Genomic DNA, 23,383 nt, shown 5'->3' on the forward strand with positions numbered 1-23,383 from the left:
AGTGTAGCATTCACAAGCTAGCTAAGAGGGAATTAGAAATTTGTCAGACTCCTGTCAAGAAATGTAGTTCACATCAGGAGCAACCAGTTTATTAATTTTGCTGGAGTCGACAGACTTTTCTCCAGAGTGTTCTCCCCTTTCCTGAAATAAGTTTAGTGATTTAAACTCAACTCTCCAGGGGTCTCGGCACTGAAGATGTCTGAAGTGTTGAAGTGCTACTTGTGCTATATTCAAGTCTCAAATTTTGCATGAACTTCTAGCACAAATCCTTCCCTCTCCCTATTTTCCCCTCATTCATCGAAGCTGATGAAGACGACATAATAGAATCTTACTTCTTTTCCTCAGGAGAGCAAAGCAATGAAAAGTTGAGATTCAACCTCAGTATATTTTAAAATAAAAAAAGAAAAAGTTACAGTCAGTCTCAGAAGAATACTGAAAGGCAAATGTACAAGCACATTGCAGCTAAAGTATTTAGTTAGGATAGATGAAGTAATGTGTAAGGAATCAATTTTTCTGGATTAAAAATATTACTTTATAAATACTTTGCAGAACAACTGAGCAAAGAAAATATGCTCCTTATTAAAAATATATATGACCTTTCAATTAAACTTAAAATAATCCTCCAGTTATAGTAAGAACCTGATATTCAGAGTTGGCTTCATTTGATGCACAATGGGCCAAACTCATCCAAGGTGTTAAGTAGATGAAAGTCATTGGGGTGAACCAAGGAATTCAGTCAGCCTAATAAAATTCCTTCATGATTTTGAAAGGGCTTGCATGGCAGAGAAATAACTACCTTATGAGACAGCTGTCATTTTAAATCCTGTCGAAATCTACAAAGCAACACTGAATTCTCTGTAGTCAGTGTGAAATTATTTATTCAACACTATAGGATAATTTGAAAAACCTTTAGGAAATATTTACTTTGTATGTGTTCATGATGAGATCTTAGCACATACGCATATAATAATGTGACTTTAGCACATTATTACATGAACTACTTTTAGAATGGCAGCCCAAATTTCATTTCTAAAATATATGTGGGTTACAGTATGAGATGCAGCATTAAAATTCTGGTCCTCAGACACATTACAGTGCTTAATCTTGTGATATCTCCATCATCTTGATGAAGTCATGAACTGATTGTGAAAGATGCAGTGCAAAAATCCTTGCTTGGAGAGTTTTTGAGTTAAGATTGCTGCTATGAACCAGGCAACCCAGTTTATAAATACATGACTTGCAGTTATGTAAGTACTTAGTTTCTGTTTCTTTGTCTGCAAACTGCAGATAGTGTTTGGGTTTTGAGGATATATAAGCACTAACTTGATGATGTGAAGTACTGCAAAAAAGCCAACCCAGTAACATGAAGGAAAACATAAAAAGTACCCATGGCAGAGGTTCCTGCTTTTTGGTGTGGGATAAATCTTAGCATTACACCTTTACTTATAGTCAGTCACAGAATTTACTTGGTCAAGTTCAATCACACAGGTTGATTGTAAGTTAGACAAGGAATTGACCAAAAAAAAAGTGCTTGTAGCTTGCAAGCATATCACCTTGTATGATATTCCTGGTTGTTCTCAAAAGTTAACCTGGACTTTATTGTGGCTATATTTGGATTAGAGATCTCTCAGAGCGACTTGTATGTCAGAGCAAATGGGGTTGATAAATCACTTCATAGTCTCCTTCTCCCACACCATTTTTTTCCAGCTCGGCAGAGAAGCCATATCTGTGTTGTGTCAGGGGGGATTGTGCTAGTCAAAATGCCATCCTTCAGATAAAATATATAGCAAATTTCAATTACTTTGTAACTTTCCTATATCTTTTTCCATACCAGTTTTACTACCTAATCAGGTCTTTCACTGCTATCGGAGTTGTACATTTGAATACTCCATGGATGCATCTGTTCTTTATTGGAAATGACCGTCGTCACAGAGTTGACCAAGTAGTATTTGTCACAGGACAGAAGGAACTGCTTAAAGGCATTGGAATGTGGTACAGTCAAAACTTAGTAGCAAGGTACTCTTCTCATGGGCACTGGCATCTTTGCAATGCTAACAATAATCTTTGTCCATTGTCCTCACTTTATTCAGCACTCTATGAAGCTGAAATTCTGTTTTGACGTGGATTAAGAGCATACTTAATGCTCTAATACTGGGTTTCCATGAGGACTTCCATTTGCCGGAAATTGCCTGCCATATACAATTGCCATTGGCTTAAAGGGGCAAAAACAAGTAGCATTTTTATTTGGCCATGCAAAAATATTACTCTGCTTTGAATACATTAATAAATTGTAGGTGGTTATCTCTTTTACTGATGAGTGTACAAATTTAAAATCTTATAGAAAGGTGTTAGAAGAATTGTTATATATACTTTTTAATTAGGTAAATGTTACTTATTTGAAAGAACTCATCTGTGAACACTCTCTCTTTTCATGGTTATTCCTGAGAACCAGGCAGTTAAGACTGACATTTGAATTGGTAATGAGTTTTTGGATTTTTGGAATTACAGCAGTCTTGATGATCTCATTATTTCAAGAGAAGTGAACGTATTTGACTAAGACCAAAAGGAGGGAGAATACTTGGATGCAACTAACCAGCAGGGCATGTTGCAGCATACCTACTAACCAAGTATTTCGGCTGCGAGCTTTGATTTAAGCTCTTGTAAAAAAGAGGATAGATGCATAGATGTAGACTTGAAGTTTCTGAAGTCCAAAACAGTTCTGCCCTTTTTGTTTATTTTTAAATTTTGTTTTGATTTTAAAGAAAGAGGTACATAGATGCAATCATTTAAAACCATATATTGCTGTGGAAGTATACTTCAGAACATGATGCTATCGTTTCTTTCCTTTCATCGGAAGAATCCTTGGGGTTTGGTGTCAGACTGACACACAGACCGTACCTGATGCTGACAAGTCACTCCCATCTCAAGTGATGTAATATTAAATGAGTTTTAATGCAGACAGTTACACTAAGTGGAAATCTGGACAATGGAAAGAATTGACATTGCAACTGCTGATACTTCTCCAAAAGAAATGCTACATAATTGTGTGAGAGAGAACTGGACAAAGATACTTCCAGGGTGCGTACAGACATCTATGAGTGACAACTTCTAATAGTTTTATTTATACTAGAACATAATCTACAGAAAGGGCAGCTGGGTGAGAAGTGTGTGGCTAGTGCAGCAGACTGTTCTCCAGAATGTATTTGCATTCTGTAAAATTTAGAGTATTTTATGTGGAATATTAATGCTATTTCAAATAGATTCTGCCATATGAAATAGCTCATGTTGCAGTATGCTATGAACAGCTTAATGCTCAACAAGACTGGGTTCTGTGACTGGTAAATATTTGTTACTTTGTATTACTGAAAGCTGGAGGCCTAAATCTTAAATGATTAATTTTGTAGATACAAACACTGTATCTGAAAGCAGGTAGCGCACTGCAGCACCAACATTCACTGGGCATGGATCAGTAACTCATGAATTAAGGAAATTTATTTCTTTTGGGGGGCTTGTTTTGTTGTATTTTATGAATGTATACAGCTTCCAGAGTTTTATGATCATATTCTACTTCTGGACAACTCATTACCAGGTTTTTTTCTGGTCATAGAAATGAGAAGATTTCATTGATTGTCTCCTGTAGCATCAGTGAGATCATAGAAGATAAATGGATATATTCTTAAATATGACAGGTTTTAATGAACCATATTATGGGCTAGAATAAGAAGAAAAATAACCTACAACTACATTTTAAAATGAGTTCTAAATAGAAACCAATTATTTTCCTTCCCTGATGTAAGAATATCCATCAGATCATTTTAAATCATAATCCAGTGTATTCTTAGATAGTGAGTTCCTATTGCACAAAATGCAAGTAACAAAGACTACAACTACACGTTTGATAGTTGTTTGGTTTTGTTTCAGTTTGGTTTGGTTTGCGTACCTGAAAGAGCTTTGGCAGCCTGTGTGAAAATGTTCACATCATACTTGTAGCTACCTGAAGGCACAGAATTGGGGCATTGAGGCTGCTTTTATCTCCCATCTTGAAGGACTGCCTCTAGGTGAGAACTGGCGTAATCAGGACGGCTGCAGCCTTGTGGTTGCTATCTCAGCCAATATCTCAGCTCCTAGGCCTCTCTGAGAATTTCAGTTTTGCTCTAAGGACAGTTAGATTTCCATGCACCTGGAGAAATGACTGAAAACGGTTGGCCTGAGTTAACATACAGGAAGATAGCTCCCACCCACAATTTTTATTTATAGTTTGATAATTTTCTGGATTTTATGAAAATACCATTAACTCTTTGAGGCCTGGATCATGCTTTTAAATATTAAGTTGTCAGTAGGCTTGAACAAGGCAGTCTAAAAGGCTGGCATAAGAAGGGAGTGTGCATTGTTTAAGTAAAATATTGCCTTGAAATTACTTCAAAAGTATTCTTGGGATGAGGTGCCTGATAGCATAGGTCTGGGAGTGCAGCCAAATAAAATGTAATTTATGCTTCAAAATGAAGGATGAAAGCCATGCTATTACCTGTACAATAGTATGGACTATGGCATGTCCATGTGTGTGTGTGCACATGCCAAACTTGCTGCTTTTACAAATGGTGCTGTTTGACTCTTCCTAACATTACCTAGCAGGGAGTTTGCAAAAATGGTGCTACTCATTTAATTGTTCACAACTGCTGGGATATTTTCTTTGTCCAAGATCACACTAAGTAGAAAGAAAGTAGAACTGTAGTCAATGAATCAAATGGTAGGAAGGGCCAGCTGTGAGGATTGATTCCACCCAGGAAGCTACACACATTACAGGGCTTCTTGCCTGTATATCTAGTGCAAGGTAAACAAATTGTTCCCGTTAGTGTGCTGATAGGACAGAGCCTTTAGCTGAAGGAGACTCTGTTCTTTGAATGTCACGGGGAAGAAAAAGTATAGTGCTTACAGTGGTGGTGTCTGCCGTACTCCTGACAAAGTTCTGCCACTGTTAAAACTATGTAAAACGGTGACTTGCAGTAAGTTTCACAGTTTAAGTAAATATACCATACTAAGACAGCCTGTGACAGTTTTTTAAGAAATACTGGTTTTCCTTACACTTTGTAGTCTATTTCAAGAACTGTAGGTGCTTGCTTGAATTTATGCATCTTTGGACATTTGGCTGGATTCTGTCAATGTAACTGTTGCGCTCTGCAAGACTATGTTGACACCCTTACTTTGTGATTTCCTCAGTTATGTAAGTAATAGTAATTAAAAGAAAGGTAATTCATGGTTTCTCTATAAAGACTCCTGCAGGAAATACACTCTTACATACAGTTCTGAACTATCTTTGACTTTTAATATGTGAAATACATACAAATGTGGGATGGATATTTAGCTTCTTATGCTTTCTGTGGTGACGTTCGTCACGTAAGAATATAATGGCTATTTAATGAAGATTCTTCACTGCGCTTCTCCTGATCTAAGACAGTTTCTTTGTAAGGACAAAATAAACATTAAAGCTCAGACAGGCCTTCGGTGATGTTGTACAAGAATGAAGAAGTGGTTAAACATCATTGTCTTTACAATTAAGAGTTTTGTTTGACATTTTCTCAGATTTGTTCAGTATTTAATCTCACATCAGAGAAAAAACTCAGCACTCTGTGCCAGCAGTCACATATAATGCCAGAGCCTAGTAACTGTATATGTGTGAGATCCACACATAAAAAAATCACTCTTGTCCAGCATTGAATGAGTATTAATCTAAGGTTTCCATGCAGCTAAGAAAAGATTGCTTTTAGGCAGGTTTGAAACAAGGAGTTGCATGTGGTCAGTTATCCAGAATAGTATTAGGGGGAAATGGTTTGTTCCATATTAATCACAAATGAGAAGTTAGTATTTTAATATTGGGGTAACAGTAAGTGCATCTGTAATAACAACAGTATTGTCATCTCAGCCTTAAAAATGGACACTTGGAACTTGAATTTGTTTCTTAAATTCTTGTTTCTTTTGGAGCAGTTTGAACATCAGAGGTTTTAAATTGGTTTGGGATCTGTTAAGAATTTTTGATTTGGGAAAAATCTGGAAAGAACAGGGAATTTTTTTAACTGAGAATTGTACAGATGACGAATAACTCATGATAGTGGTGTTTACTCTCTTATGACTACTCTGTAACTTTGAAAGAATTGCAGTGATTTGTATTCATGTTTTCACAGGTGCTACTATCATTTTAAGGAATATTGGGCAGGGGAGGCTGTCAGCTACTGAAAAATGAAGTCATAAAATGACTAGATGATGCAGCAAGTCACTCCCAGAATCAGACAGCCAGTCTGAGTTTTAAGGGCTAAAAAGGTCATCTATCTCAGTAAAATAAGACCAAAATATTTTTTAAGAAATTCTTGGATTTTAAATGTTTGTCTCAAATATCTTGCATCTGTATTTGAGTAGAAAGTAAAAAACTGTATTGCGGAAAGTTTTCTGTAGCTAATTCTGATATAACCAAATGATTCTAGGAGTAAGACTAGAGCAACACGACAAAAATAAAACTCTGAATAATGGTCTGATAAAATTTATGTATACGAAACAGCTGTGAATCTTAGGAGAGCAAGGCTGATTTTTTCAGTACCGAAGCATTTAGGTCAATCCTGATTCCTTGGACTTTGGTATATGCCTATGAACTTGACAACAAAAGACTGATCTAGACCTGCTGAAAAACTCTTGTTTCACATGGTGAGCTCTTTCCTTTTCAGTAAAAGCTGTAAACAAGTCTGGGAAGAATGGGAATATTATATTAAAAAATTATGGTTATATTCTTTGAAGTGTTGGGTTGTTTTTTTAAAAAAAAAAGCTTCCCCCCCCCCCCCCAAGTGATTATGGAAAGTTCCTTTGCTCTTACATGCCTAGTGGATGTTGTCCTTGATCCTTTCTACCCTAGCACATCATTTATTTCTCTTTTGAGTGAACTATAAGCATTAGCATCCATTAAAAATTTTGAAACAAAATACTGAAATTACTTGATTACTTGGAGCACTTTCAGTAATGTGTGCTGATCATCATTAGCAGCTCTCCTGTCCTAGACAAGGACACTGTTTTGCAACATCATTTTATTTGGTTAGATTCACTTAAGTTGTATTTACAGTACTTGTATGTATGTTATTTTTACCTTGGTCACTGTAAACAATGGCCTAGAAAGATCACAAAATTCCTTCAAGCCAGAGATCCTTACAGACTTTAATATAAACCATTATTAAAGTTTCTAAAAGAATGAACTCCTTTCTGAATGCACTCAAATCTATTATTCTGCTTTGGTAGGTTCTCTGCAAGTGCCCGAGTGTTACATATAATCTTCCACCTTAATTGGTAGCTTTGTGTAGTGACAGAGTGAAAAAGAAGTGGAATGACAGGATGAAACACAGTGGGATCCAAGCTTGTAATACATTTTCTTTCTGATTTTACACAATATGTCAGGCAGGAGGCTTAGAGTTTAAAATGTTAACTTTTTTTTTTTCCAAGATTTTCAATCCATCATAAAATGACTAAGTTCCAAAACACACTAGAGCCATAATGCTGGCTTGAGGGGAGGGTAGAAGAAACTAAGTGTGTGTGTGCACACACCCACATGAGCAAAGCATCATATACATATACCATCTACACAGATATACTGTCATCAGACCAATGTTAATCACCTGATTTTTGCACAAAAAGCAAAGCAAAGGAAATAAAATGGTGCTTAACAGAAGTCCTGGAGATTAGTTATAAGCTTTGCCAGTGATGCATATGTTTATCCATACAAACTTCTGAGAAAGAGTTTTCTTGGAGGTTTAAGAAAATTGCACTCAAGAATATCCTCCTTTGATATTTTGCAGAGTAATGTATTCTGCCAGACAGGGGACTTTTTACTTATCTTTCTGTACATCAAAGTATGTTTTCCCCTTGAAATATGGGAAGTTGACAACTGTACAACAGCAGCAGGGATCTGGGTTCACAGAGTAAGCAGTGTTTCATTATGCCTCTTTATTTGGATGGGCAACTGTGAGAAATAGCTTATGATGTATAAAATATCTGAGTCTCTTTTTGTACTTGAAGACATTGTTATCTCTATTTGAAGTTGGCTAGTGAAGGTCAGTCAGGCTAACCGCTTGCAAAAGAATATCCTGTCTCTGTTAGTAGATACTCTTTTCAAAGTTCATTGTGTCCAGAAAGCTATTTTTGTAAATACCACCCATCATGGCAAATTATATATTGCTAGTGGGAGGGGGAAAGGGAATAGTGTATGAATTCCTTTCATTTTAAAAAAAATCGATTGTTGTTGCAAAGAGCATTGCATAGTGAAAATGTCTAAGAAGTTAATTTGTTTAAGATTTGGTGTTGATCAGGAATGTCAAATTGCACTGCTGAAGTGATAAATTCTGTGATAACTGTAATACTGAAACTTTCACTCACTGATAACCATGGCAGTGATATATTGTGGTATTTTCATGACATTTCCTTTACTTTGAAGTCTAGTTGGTTAAGTCAGGAAGTCTTTCTGTATTAGCAACAGTGAAGTTAGGGTTGTTTCTTCCTCTCTTTATGTTTTTTTTTTTACTTTGTTAAATAAGAGTGGAAAGCTGGCTGTTTAGGATAGTACCAATAGTGGCAAGTGGTCACATGTAACTCCAGTCTATCACATTTTGAAATGAACCCCATTAAAAAAATGGGATTTTACATTAAGTAACATTTTGAAAGGAATCAGTAGGTTCTTTGTGCTTCGCTTATTAAAATTAAATAAACATTTGTCTTTCAGTGGTGTGTTAGGTTTAGGTTTTATAATATAGTGTGTACTCAAATCTACATAAACTGATGGTCCAGTCCCAGAAATATTTACAAATGAGAGCAATCTCAGTTAATCATGCCTAATCTTGTGAAGAATATTACTGATGTATGTTGGACTTGTGGAATTAGTTTCTTGAGATCCTGTTGATTTCCAAAGAACTGGGGAGTTGTCTGCATAAGACTTCTGTGATACGGCTCGTAGGAAAGGCATTCGCAATATATACGCAAGTGGGAGTTAGCACGGGCCCAAAGAAAGCCAAAGATCTTGTAACTCCCCTTTTTGTTAAAGTAGTTTTCAGACTATTTTTTTTCATAATAAACTAATTTCTAGGAGATTATTATACTTCTTGAATGTTCTGAATAGCAGAGTCATCGACTTCCTGCATTAAAACTAAAACTGATGGCAATGATGTAGGAATGTGTTGCATACTTAATATTTATATTTAAAGCACTAGTTATAATGTATCTAACCTAAATAACTGGTTGGATATGCTGGTACATTTTTTGCTCAGTTTTTCTAGTCGCATACAGTCACTGGTGTGAAAGTGAAGGCTTCTTAAAAATTCACAACTCATTTTAACGTAAGTAAAGATTCCTGATTAATTTAAATCTAATCCTGTTGAACTCACTGGCAACATTTATCCTTGTTCCACCAGATTGCAGTTAGTCTGTGTAAAACCACAGTTCAAAGCAAAATACTTTGGTTTCACTGCAACTACCAGTGTAATTATGAGGAAGATGCAAAAAAGCCTACCTCTAAACTGTTGTTTTAAAAGGTTATCTAAAAATATCTGCATAAAACAGCTAAAAGGCCTTATCAGATGGTAATCGGTAATTATTATGGAAACATCTGATTGGAAAAACCCACCACTAATCTCATTTGAAAAAAAAAATAGGTAGAAATATATAAGCACTAATATTTCCATCCCTATTTCATGTATCAGGGGAAAGTAGGCCCTCAGTCAGCGAATACAGCTAAGTCTGTTTTGTGCTGTGGCAAATCCCATTGTGAAGAGGCTGTGAGTAATCAGAAGTGACAGCATAAGCACTTTCTGTTCAAAGTGATTTTACAGAAAGCATTATTTTCTGAGAAAAGTACACATATGGCTCCCATAATGCTGAAAGAGCACTGATGTATCCATTTATTAGCACTAGTGTTGGGAGAGGAAGTTTTGCAAATGGTGTTCAGATTTAAGACCTTTTTCTCTGCATTTCCCATTCCGTAAAACATCCTTAAAATTGTAGGAGCTGGCCAGATAGGCAAGGGCAGAGCAAGTACTTCTGCCTAGGGAATCTTAGGACAGTTCACGATGAAGACTGTCAGGAGCTGTACATGCTGTTCAGTGGTCACTCAAGAAGTCAAACAGCAGCAAAAATGCTCTTCCTTGGTGGAAGAACAAATGTTCTAATGACAGCTGTAATTTTAAATTCAAAGGGTAAGGAAGACCTTTAGAAAAAACTAGAGAGGGAGCTTTTTGCACTCATACCAAAGAGTGCACAAGACATTGTTCGTGCATTTTGACATACATACTTCTCATCTCTCTGCTTCCTCTCACTCCGCCCCTCTTCTTGCCCCAAGCTATCGTTCCTATAACGCTCACCTCCTTGACACACACAGCTGTCCTCTCCTCTCCACCTACTCTGAACCAGCCAGTAGTGATTGGACTGGAATGATAATCCAAGAAAGCTGGCTCTTACAAAATATGAATTTGCCTCCTGTAGTAGCTACTTATGTAACTAAAAGCTTTTATTTTTTTAATGCTTGTTTTCCTTTTGTTCTTATTGCTTATACTGGCTCTGCAGTTTGAGGCTACTACCCTAATTCCTAGTATGAGGAATGTGCAGATTTGCCCAGGACTTTCCAATTTAAGTCAGTACACGTACATAATCAAGTTCTAGTATTCTGATTTTTGTAAATTGCTTATCAGTGTCTCACACGTAGAAAATTACTCAAAGGAGCTTCTCAGAAGTTCTCTTCCCAAAGCCTGGAGCCTCTCAGCTTTTCTTTTCAGGGAAAAAGAAAGGTTCCAGTGCTCACAGTTGTAGAACTTGGTGGTTCAACATCAAAAGGCCAATAGCAACACAAGTACAACTAAAACAAAAATCCTCATGACATTTATGATAAACTTGATAGTTACATATTTGGCGTTGGCATTGTGGATTTATGTATCTATATTTTTCTGAATTATTATAACCTACTGCCTCCTTGAGATGTTCCACAACAAAGCAGCCTGAAAGAAAAGCCTATTTTTTCCATAGTAATTTGTATTTGAAGAGGTGGTTAAAGAAATAGGAGGGTAGCTAAGGAGATTCAGGTCTCTCTGTCTTTCATTAATACTAAGCCAAACAATTCAAATTCCAAAATTTCATTACAGGCCTTAATCACAAATGAAATGTTTCAAATACTTGTACTGCTTCCAGTAACCTCTTTCTCTTCTCATAAAATTCCCCCCCAAGGAGAGTGAAGCTTAAATACTGAGGGGTCTGAGTACAGTACCAGTTATCTCCTAAAGTGGAGACAATATTGTTTGTATTCAAGCATGAATTCCCATGACATTTAACAGAGTTAATTTTATCTTTATTTGGTATTATGAATTTTGCCTCGTTCTGTTCACTCTGTGGCTTTCTTTAAAATGCTCCTCAAATTTCACTGGCACTGGACCATTGTTGGTGATTGCTGCCACATGCCTGTCTAGCATAAAAACATCTTTATTACTTCAGAAAGTATATATTTAACAGCTTGGAGATATTTGCATCTGGCTTGGTATTATGGTAAGTTATTGTGAGAGCTGTTCATTTGGTTTTAATGAGCGAAAGCTACAGCTTGCAGTCAAAGAACTACTTGAACTTAATAACATAGCAAAAGAATTGTTGTGCTGCTCAAATCTGTTCTGTCTGGGTAGTTTGATGTGCACTAGTTAATATGAGTGTGGGAAAATTTTTAACCATGGAAAATAAAAGGGGGCTTCCATAGTGTTGTTGGTATCTTCTGTTTGCATCAACTGCAGTTTTAAAACAGCAGCATGTAGATATGCATTCCAACAGCAAAATTTAAGCAATACGTGTTGAAACGTTTATTGATGAGGTGTAAGGAGAGAATATATCATTAAAGTCTGCATGCAAAGAAGGGGGATCCTCCCACCTCTAATGTACAAATAATTGTCATTTTCATTTCTTTTTTAGAGTGGCCGCTGTGTGTCTGAAATAAAGTAGTTTAATGATGAAATACATGTCAAAAGAATTTACTCAGTGATCGCTTTGCTAACATTGGTATCCTTTCTTCCCTACAGGTATTTCTGTAACAAAGAAGACTCATACATGTAAGTAATATCTTTTGATTTGGCCTTCTTTTACAAATGGTATTCATGTTAGCTGTGCTGTGGAAATCAGACTGTTAGGTGTCAGTCTGGTCTGAGAAGCCTCTGTTTTAAAAATTCTGGTGGGTTTTCTGCTTTAGAGTTGTTCCAGTCCTCACCTGAAATGTCGTCTAAATGAATATACAGTGCGTGTGTGTATATATGTGTGTGTGTGCGTTCACATATGTGTTAAGTCAGAGAGCAGAAAAAGAAAGTTGTGAGGAAAGGCAGAATTCCTTATTCTAGTATGCATACCTTACAGCTAGCTGATAAGTAACGTATCCAGAAAATACAGGTGAGAATGGTTATATTTTTATATGTCTGTTATATATGCAACATGATTCAAATAAAAATAAATAATTTAATTGAAAGTCTTCTGTCCCTTCGTATGCATTAATATGTAAGGTGAATCATTCTGTGCTTGTGCTTAAGGAGCTCTTGATGAAAACAAGGAGGTTACTGTTTTGCTCTCAACCATATAAACAGTCCTTGTAAATGGCAACTTTGAAAATGGATGTGGGTGCGTGCATTTACTTACGTATACATTTATTCCGAGTCTTCTTCAAAGACATCCTTATTGGGGATCAACTCTCATCTACTCTGCAGTGAGTTAAAAGCACAATTCCAAGAAAATGTTACATTTTGTAGCTGAAGGAGTTACACTGAGATTCTTTGGATACTGTGGAGGTTTGGAAATCTGGTAGTGCAGGAATTGTACTTGCCCAGGATCTGAAACAGGAGTAGGCTAAAGGTGAGGCTATTAGTCTCATGAAAGCCTTCTAACAAAACAGGTGGTAGGCTGCACAAAATTTACAAAGATGTATACATTTTAATAGGGTTATGCTTTTGGAGTATGTTCATTGCAGCTTCTAGGGTTAGTGGTGTCATAAAGGGTCTTACATTAATTTCATTCCTATTTCATTCATGCTTTTAAAATATTCAAGTAATGAAAAATCCGGCTTGGATTATAAATTGTCACCACATAGAGTTACAAAATACAGTTGCTTGATTTAAGAATTTCAAATGAGAAGCTGATTTGTATGAGTTTTGAAGCAAGTGTTAAATGTCACAAACTTTTAGAGCATGCCGGTCCTCCTCTGCTTAGGTGGGCTTGCTGCTTAACACATTCTTAGGGTCAAATCCTCTTTGGCTGAATGCATATATGGTTTCCATTGAACTTAGTGGGAGCTACAGATAGGCATCTGAGGGCAGAATTTGTCCCTTACATTTTCGATGAATATTTGAGCTCATGCTGATTGAGATTGACAGTACAGGAGACTGAAGTCCTCTGTATATCCGCAGGCCAGGCATTGTACAGACAGCTTCCTTGCACAGCCTTGCCCATGAGCTCAACCCTGGCCTGGAGCGACCACCCTCTCTAGAGGTGGTAAGTAATTCGGGATTTATGCTAGCTCAGTCTTGGGCCTCTCTTGTATAGAGGCTAATGACTGTACATGGTGGTTTGTAACACTCCACCTGGAAATCAGCTGAAATCACCCTATATATTTTGTATACAGCAGTGCCATGTACTGACCCACTAGAAGAGTCACATGTCTAGTTCCAGTATTCGGTGCTTTTTGTAGGGAAGATTAAATAGTCACCACAGACCTAAAGAGCGTAGGAAATATACTCAAGCCATGCCAGACTGACAAAGTGTTGTCATCACGTATATCTCGTGGATGCTATGTTTGAGGCCTATGATGAAAAAAGATTTATTCATCAACTGTGTTAGATGATTAGCTACTGTTCACCGTGTATGGCCTTTAATCTAGTTAAGACAGAAATTAGGGTCCCAGAGTCTTCTATGTCGAGAAGTCTGTTTGTGCTAATCTAAGAGAACCGTCAGAGTGGTTCCCCGATTTGTTAATCAGTTGTCATGCAATTGCTGAAGCATGAATAAAAAAGGTTCCTGAATAATGGAAAGATAAGCTTGCCCATTAAGAAAGGATTAAAATAGAATGAGCAATATGCTGTAATTGGCATGGTGAAAATGCAGGCTATGTTTGCTAGCAAATATGTATGAGGTTTCATTCAGTTTTGCTTGAAGTTCTTGTAGAATTTATTCCTGTTATGACAAATTCTCATAGAGCAGGAATTATTTGAATTGTGCATCTTTATGATTTCAGCATCACGCACAATAAGCATTCTTTTTTCCTTATTGCCTAGAATTTTTTAAATTATTGAATAGAAGTAGACATCAAAGTTCACAGTTTTGGAATGACCTGGAAAAAAAATTTATATAAACACCTAAATGCGAAAATTACAACTCGAATCTGAGTTGCTAGCAACTACAAATGACAAGGAGAGGTTTTCTGTGTATCAGGTCCATCTAGAGTTTACCTGTCACTCTGTATCAGTATATACAACATATCCAAATCAAGTTACATAGAGTAGAATTTCTGCAAAAAAAATCAAAAAACATTCTTACAGACACTTTGTGAAGTGTATATACGTTTTCTGCACTGCTGTTTAGAAATATGGATGAAGTCTTCTTATTCCAAGTTTACAATGTATGGCGTATGAGGGTGTTGACTGACTGTAAACCAGCACTTACTTCTAATGACCTTTTGACTTAATTAGTGGAGGATAATGCCAGAAAGTTTGATACATTATGCATTTGAAACATCAGATTAATCCTTTTCAGACTTCATTCTAATAGGCACTTTAATTGTGTGGGTTTTGAAATCAGTGGTGGTCTGTCTCCACTACTTAATTCTTCCTGGTTTTATTGTTTGAGATTTTGGAAATATTTTACTCCTTTCTCAGCATTAGTCTGTGACAAAAGTGTTCTGTCAACTGATGTCAACTACTGTGCTGATGGCAGGTGCTTAGGTCATTTCTGAATCAAACGGTAGTTCAGTATTTGTACACATGCAACACAGTGCTGAAGAATTACAGGTCTTTCAAAATGAAACTAGCTAAATAAACCTGAGAGACTTTCACTCTTCTTGATATAAGGATTTTATCCAAAGATTCTGTTCCATTAGCTGCTTCTCCACATCCTCTCTTTATCAGAGTTTGAGCATTACAAAACCTTCCATTTTTAAACAAGGAGTGTGATACTCTTCCAAGCAGTATGAAGGGAATAAATTTTGTCCAACCCAAAATGCAGTTTTTCCCTCAGTAGATTAAACAAGCTTTTGAAGTAAAAATTCATGCCTTCTGTCTATTTATAGAACCATTCGCTCCTGGGCTCACATGGAGATTTGTTAGGTTAACCATCACCTTATATAACCTTTAGTCTAGCTAAGTCAGATGGTAGAGGCCAAGTCCTATGGGCCTTATTGGTGTTTCAGTTCTTTTCTGACTCAAGAAAGATAGGACTGACACTCAGAATCTTTTCTGATCCTTTAACTTGCAGTAATATTTGTGATACAACCCTCTTCCTCTCGTGTTTCATGCTCTGAATAGAAAAGTACTCCAGGTGAGTGGTAACTTTGATGCACAGCTTCAGCCTTTTTGCAAATTTAGACAGGCATCATTGTACCAGTGATAATAAAGATCTGAAATTCTTCAGAACAGAAGGCTGCAAAGGACCTGGCATTTAGTGCCTGCTGACCTGGGTTTACGCTCAGTCTTGGAGTGTGCAGTATTTAATTTCTGGCATCTTAAATCTAAATCTTGCCAAACTTCATGCAATGAGTTTGATGGCCTCTACCAAACCACTTGTGACTCAGAACTATCACACAAATAAATCACCTTATTTTTCTCCAGATCATTTTTATATCTTGGGTACTGACTTTTTAAAATGAATTTGACTTGACTGCCTATTAGAGTTAAGGGGTGGTTTCCTGCAGATGTACCCGGAAGGCTAATACTGTAATGAATCCACGATGTAATGGAACCTTCTTTCTCTTGCTATTTGAATTGCAATGAACCAGAGTTAGGAACTTCAAAGGAGTTTGATTACATAGCAGGAGTTCATATCTGCATAGAGGTCCAGGTACATTCAATTATTTGCTTACTTGACACTTAAGATAGGAAAAAATGCATAGATGTTGCAAGCCCTCCTTTCACATAATTTTCTGTCCATGTCTTCAGAAGAGATGGAGATGCAAGAGCTCCTACCATCCCTTGGTACACTGCTCTGCAGCAGAGAAGCATCGGAAGCCCTAGCTCCTAGTGACACGTACTTTTCAGTGCAGAGGCAGGGACCTGTGGGGGTGCCCTTACCTAGACTAGATTAATCCAGGTGCTACTTTGAACTCCTTGGGTTTAACTTTCCAGTGACAGTGCACCTACAGATCACTGTCAACACACAGTGTGGATGATGGCCCTTTGTGAGCTGAGTCCAAAACTGACAACTGCCTACTTCATGCACTTAGACTAAATTATCACCGTTTGGAGAGAAAGAGCAAGTTTCTTACACTCATCTTGTAGTAAGTGTTGGTCTAGAGAAGTATCTTGAATCTATATACTTCAGTGAGACTTAACCTTCGGCTTAATGGGTCAATTCATGTTAGTTTACACTGTAGTTGGAAGGTTTGATTATACCACAGGGAGATCAACTTGACTGTATACTGCCTACTATATGTAACAAGACCTCAAAAGTTGGAGTGTCAAAGTTCAGGTGTCTCAATTGATATCCATTATCCTGACAAGCCCCTAAGACTTTGACTGGAGCTTGGAGTGCTGTATCTTCATTGCTGTTGCAGCACGAGTAACCAAAAGAAGTGTCTTGTTCTTTAGGCATAGGCATGCTCTTAATACTATACTGAGCAGAGATTAATTCCTAAATCGTGTCCTTCATATCTTTGGCTCTAAGCAGTTGCTAAGAAAAGGACATCGCTTGTTATAAACTAAGAGGCTGATCTGGGGCAGGATACAGCTCTTCAGCTTCTCAGATGTCCAAATATCCTACAATTGTTTTTCACCAAAGTTCTGAAAGCATATTAAGGTTTGCAGCTTAATTGAACCCAACACCTGGATTTCTCTTTCTCTCTAATTTTATTTTCCACCTTATATTTATAGCCACTGCTAAAGATTTCTTGAAGCTTGTTAGTTATTTTGCATAATTGCATTGAAGGGAAAATAACTGTGATTTTTTTTTTCCTGATCTGATTTATAATTGCTTAGTACATCTACTGTGCATTGTATTGTCTACTTCACTTCATGTGTTTCAAGTGCCAGCTAAAGTAAGTAAATCATAGTTTTCCCTCACAAAATAGGAACCTGCAGAAAACTGATAGTTAACAGGATCTGCTGTTAGCACCAAGGCCTAAAGAGAACAGGTGAAAACTAAACCCTGTCCCCTGAGGCCAATAAAATAGCTGTTTGGTCCCCTGTGTGTAACCTCCTAATAACTTTACTGGGCAGCCTTAAGATCCCTTGGGGGCTTCTCTGCAAGAGCACTCCCTCTCTTTGTTCAGATTGCTTATTAAAAATGATTTTATAATGAAGTTGCCTCAAATAGCAGCTACTTTCCTACTTGTCCTTGAAGCACTGTTTGCCCTGGTGAAGAATACGAAGACAACTATCTAGGGCTTTTCTCTTGTTCAAAACTTTTACTGAACTACTGCTACACTTGATTTTTTTTTTTCTTTTTTCCTGTGAGCCGAAGAAAACCTCTTCATCAGCAGCTAGATGTTGTACCTTTAATTCTGCTTTGAAGCCATCCCTGTAAAAAGTTTGGTTTGGGTGCCAGCATCATCAATGGATCAGTTTTATTCCCTGCCACACAAAACACTATGTCAGTGACATGATTGTTGCCTGAGAGAGAATGAATGTTGCCTTCTTGTGGTGACCAAGTTACTGAGTACAGGGGCAAAGATGAAGGCATTGTCAAATAATGAGGAAAGGAGGGAATACTTTTAAAATTGGAAAATGTTGCTGGCTGGCTTGAGAGAAGAAGTACACAGAGTGACAATGCTGCATGTGAATGTGTGACTTTCATGGCATGGATATAGGTGGAAATGTGTGGATGCTCTGGTTCTTCATGGTAGGTCTATAGCAGTGAAACGTTTTCTCTATGAAAGTTCCGATATTTGTGAGAGAGCCTGGCCCTTTGCACATGTGGAAGCAGCTGTGGGTAAAGCATCAGGAGAACATTTTATTAATGCATGTTTTATGCCCTCACAGAATAACTAGTCAGAGGTGAGACGAATCTGGTGCCTCTAATCTTCTATTAGCTACCCAAAAGCTTGGCTTCTGCCTGGGCCCCAACCCTTTGGCACAGTTGGAAGGAACATTTCATTTTCTCTAAGGCTGATAGAACAGGCAATTAAATGCACTGCCCTGGAAGTCCCATGGGGAACTCTGTCTATTAGCTGCACTTGAAGCTAGTGTCAGGTCTCTTCTCTGGTTCTGTTGTGAGTATATGAAGCAGCTTCTACCTACATGAGATTTTGGCTGTAACCATTAATTATGGACTTATTTTACTATGAGTTTTCTGGTAAATACCTTAAGATAGGGGGGTTTTGTGCCTTTATAACAAAGTAGCATGCAAGCTACAGCAAGGTAAAAAACTGCAAATGGATGAAAATCAATTTTGGCAAATGAAGACGGATAAGCATTTGCAAAATGTTAATCATCCAGTATTAAAATGTATGTCAGTGTGTGTGTATGTTGGATTATAGTTCAGATACTTCTAAATTATGGTTACCTAGCAAACTCAATTAGAGAAGGCAGAAGAAAGGAAGCGGTCTTAAATTTTGCAGGTCTTTATCTGGAAGTAAGTCCTGACCCTTTCCATGTCTCTAATACATGTTAATAGAGGTTACAAATCAATAAATTCCAATTCTGCTCACACTTCATTTCTTTTTCTGGTCTGTCCTCTGAAAGTGTGCAAGATGGGCAGAGACATTCTCTTTCATGTTCAAAAAATGATTTGGAGGCCCATGTTTTAAGGAATGATGAAGTGCTAGGAGAGCATTAGGAGGTGTCTGATATTAGAGACCTAAATTCTGTCAGTGTGGTTGATGGATATTAAGAGATTGTGGATGTGACTCAAAAATAAATTTAAACTGTTTGTGGACATAGGCGGTAAATACATCGGAAGCATCTACAGTGTTCTCTTATACCAAAGTCTTGCCTTATAATTCCCTAGAAAGTTGTTCTTACACCTTTTGTACCCTTCTCTTTTCTGCCTATTAATTCGTAAGGCCATTTGTCTGACGTTAGAAATACTGAATTAAATCATGAACACCCCTTGTGCAAAGCACTCTAGCAGAGAAAGCATAAGACTGATCTGAATACTACTGCAGCTGTTTTAAGGATTTCTGATGGCTGAAACGTGCTTTGATCAGCCCTCAAAACACACTCTCTTTTTTTGTTGCTGTATTTAAAGTCTCCTGTCTTTAGAACTCACAGCTTTTATATGAAGTCAATGTTTCCAGCTTCATAAGAACAGTGATCCACAATTTTGGTATGGTCATTGGTTACAGAAGAGAACTGTGGTATGGGCTGAATGTAAACTTGAAAATATGTGATACTCTCCACACTCTTAAGACTTGAATCCAACTCTGAGAGCAGTAGAAGTTATTCTTGGCAAAGTCATGAAGTTAAATGTTTTTTGCAGTTTTTGAATAGCTTGGGCACCAGAAAACTGACAGATGAGACTTCTCCAGATCTGCTTTTGCATTCTGAATATTTTTCAATGCAAACAATGTGAAAACAAATAGGAAGTGTTACTGCTCATGACTTTCTTCTTTAATATGTGGGTCACATATTTTGGCTCTGAATAGTCTGATTCTAGGCAGCTCTGACTATACATACAGAGAAATACCAAAATGCTGGAAGCCTTTTGACTATGTCCTTTGCAGTAGTTTCCTAAGAGATAATTGTTCTTAGTAAACAAGTCTTGTGAAAGAGTGTATCAGTTTGATTTGAACAGTTCCCTAAAGTCACCTCAGTCTTTATAGAAAGGTAAATCTTTGTGAATGGATTGCTACTAAATACAGCAAAGTGTTGGGATTAAATTAGGATTAAATTTAAGATTAAAACACAATCTTTAGGCCTGGTTCAAAGATCAAAAGTCAAAGTGTTTTCCCAAAGTAGGTGTTTTATTCCCATGGACGTATCACCACTACCTTTTTTTTCACACATTGAGAAGAATCTGTCCTTAGAGCTTTCTGCTCACATTCATTTTGCTTCATGGCATTGTTTCTTATAATAAAATGTTGCATTTTTGTTGTAGTAAGGCTGAATTCTAATGATTCTAAAGCAAGCTCACTCATATGGACTTCTCCAAGGTTGGTATCTGAACCAAAAAAAGCACATTTTATTATCTGAATTTTGAAACCAGGGACTGATTCCATCATTCCTAATAGACTCATTTATTTGACAGTGCATTGCTAGACTTGTGCTGTTGCCATTCTGAAACAACTATTGAACCTGAAAAGGGCTTTTTAATGTGTGTTGATGGCTAACCTTATTAGGACTGTAAAAATATTGGAAGTTTTTGCAGTCTTTCGCTGAGAACATCAACCTAGAATTATTTAAATGTTGACCCCAGCTGGGAACAGAGTTTCATGCAGACAACATGTAAGGCAGATTCTTATGGCAGATCAGGTAGACACTCTAACTCATATTCAATAGCTTGTTCTTAGTCTTTTGACCAAACGATGATGATATTTGTAAAGCTCTTATTTTAAAAACAGTTTTGCTGGTCAGAGTTTTTCTCCCTCTAAGTCTCCTAACATGATGAAGTATAGTAATCAATGCTTACCTAAAAAGGATAAAAAGCCTCAAAGGGCAGTATGGGTCAGTCTGAAGAACTAAAATTTGTGGTTGAAAAGTAGGAACAGAAACAGATTAGCCCAAAATGAAATAGAATCCAAATAGAATTTGGGATACAGACTTCTTAAAATTCAACTTTCTTTTTATTCACAACGGTTCAATAGTTTTGAGGTATATTGACAAAATGCTACATCTTTGTGTATATTGGTTAATGGGCGGGGAGGGGAGCAGGCAGGGAAAACAGTGCAGAGAACTTATCAGAAATCCTACCAGACCTGAGTTATAGTTAAGTAGGAGTACAGGTGATTCTTGGGTTTTATATGGATCAAAACGTAGTGAGATACTTTGGCTCAAGTTTCTGAGTACATAAATGCCACCTGCATCTATGTTTTTAATGTGTTTGAACATGGTGCCTGGTGTTATTTTAGTATAGGGGAGTAGTTGAATTTCCTGTTGTATTTTAATAGTTGTGTTTCAATTTAAAACAGAATAAATATAGCGCTTTCATGATACAACAACACAATTTTTCTGTAATACCATAATGATTTCCTTTCAATCAACTGTATATGCACTATAAAGGCATAGTTAAAATACGCATGATTTGGCATATACAGATGTGCTTGTTAGCACAGATTGAAATAAGCATTACAATAGTGAAATAGCTTTTTTCTAAGTAGTTTTACACAGAGAGAGACAGAGAGGGATAGAGTCGGTAAGTACCAAAATTACATCCTCCAGTCTGAAGACATTATTGCTATTATTAAGACATTATAGTTGTAGAATCTAGATTTGGGCTTTAACCCTAATGCAGTCACCTTGCCTTAAATTACTGTATTGTGTGGTTTTGGATTCACTCTTCACTTCATCAGAGGAGTAGATCTCATCTAAACAGAAGTTACAGTTTTAAGGGATTGCAACTGGGACTTCAGGAAGCTTCCTGTCTGAACCTTACTGCCATTAATGGTAAAATCCTTGACCTGAATGGCAATCGAACTGAACCTACATAATATAAGGAGGCCTTGACAAAGAGGATGATGACTTTGCTGCAAAAACTAAGACTGTTGTGAGACCTTTTTGCTATCTGGCTTAGGTTCCCCTGTGTGTATGATAGGTTCTTGTTTAAGGTTAACATAAACCATCGGTTCTTAGTTGTAGTGGTGTGACTTGCTGAACAACAGACTAGGCACACCCTCAAAGCAATTTCCTCTTTTTTTTAATTTTTTTTCATTTTTTTTTTTTTTTACATGTTTACCACCAACTTCAAAAGCCAGTTCACAAAAGTGGTGGTGTTCTTGCAGTTTTCTGGAAATTCAAATCAGGCTTTATTTAATCTCTGTGCAACAGGGGTAGGGAAACCTCTGGTTTCAGAAAGCCAGTATATGACCAAAGCCATTTAGTGATTTCCTTTTAGATATAGTCATCAGTTGATAACCATCCTTCCCACCAGTGTTTGTCTGCAGAACTGTTTCCTTATCTTTGTCACTGTTACCTAACTGATATGTAGGTGTGATACTTGCTGGCTGCAAAGACAACTTTTACAGATAAGGCAAGTTTCCTGTTTAAACTCTTAACTTTTCTTTCACTCTGAGCCGTTTTTCCTTTTCCCACCCAATATTGCTGGCTTACTCTAGGGTTATGGTCCTTGAAGTAAAAGTGGAAGTAAAGAGGTCATCCAAAAAGACGATTTTACATGCTGTTTGAGGACATAAGGGTACTAAAGGCTGGCTGAAAATAATTTTCCTGTTAAACAGAGCTTTTGATATTTCAAAAATTATTTCACTGAAATGGTCTCAGGTTTTTTCTGCAGTTTTCAGGAGGAAGGTAAGAAAACCCCTTGCTACCTCAGAGCAGGGTGGTGGTGACGTGACTTTAAGACCTGGCCTAGAAACAAGGTAGTTCAGGTACTTCACCCTTAAATTCCCATGTCCTGTTAACGTGTTTTCACCAACTCGCTGTCAGCTGTTCTGAGAATAGATTTTAGTAAGAAATCCCATCCTTGATAAAGTGGTAATGTGTATTCCTCTGGAATATTTAATCTTTGATAAGCAAACAATGTTTTCACAAAAAAATCCCCAGCCATTTCTAACAGGGAACCTTAGAAAAGAGACACAGAGAACCTTGACTTGGGAACAAATAGTTTGTGAACTTACTAATATTTGTTGTGAAACTAATACCTGTCAATCTTAGTTTGCCACAAAAATTCCCTTTACTGCATGCTAATTTGCTGCTTTTCACTGACATTGGATGGGAGATTGTATAATAGTCACTCCAGGTAGGAACCTATCACTTGTTTTGCAAATAGACTGCTTTCCTCACTCCAGGGCTAAATCTGCACTTAAACTACGGGTCCAGCCTAGTAAGTGGTATTATATTCTGATAAGTGCAAAACTGAGAAGGTTTACGTGTAGCTACTTATTTTCTGACTCAAAGTATTGAGTTCCCGGTCTTGAAATCACAAAGCTGAGCATATGGATGTGGTTGACATTTTACTATGTGTTCTGGATAAGCAATGAAAGACTCTCTACATATCTATTTCTAATGTATTGTGGGTGGGTATAGGTTGTACAGTAACT

The 23,383-nt window shown here is 37.1% G+C and overlaps 1 protein-coding gene across 2 annotated transcripts in view; it reads left to right on the forward strand.

Annotated features, from left to right (window-relative positions):
* The window catches only part of RORA (RAR related orphan receptor A), a 383,110-nt gene that overhangs the window by 250,510 nt on the left and 109,217 nt on the right, over positions 1-23,383 (forward strand). For both annotated transcript variants that reach the window (XM_074879966.1, XM_074879970.1), the window contains exon 2: positions 12,069-12,098. In XM_074879966.1, the coding sequence (XP_074736067.1) occupies positions 12,069-12,098 (30 nt within the window). The remainder of the gene's footprint in view (positions 1-12,068; positions 12,099-23,383) is intronic.

This window comes from Strix uralensis, chromosome 11 (assembly GCF_047716275.1).
Source record: "Strix uralensis isolate ZFMK-TIS-50842 chromosome 11, bStrUra1, whole genome shotgun sequence".
NCBI classification, from domain to species: domain Eukaryota; kingdom Metazoa; phylum Chordata; class Aves; order Strigiformes; family Strigidae; genus Strix; species Strix uralensis.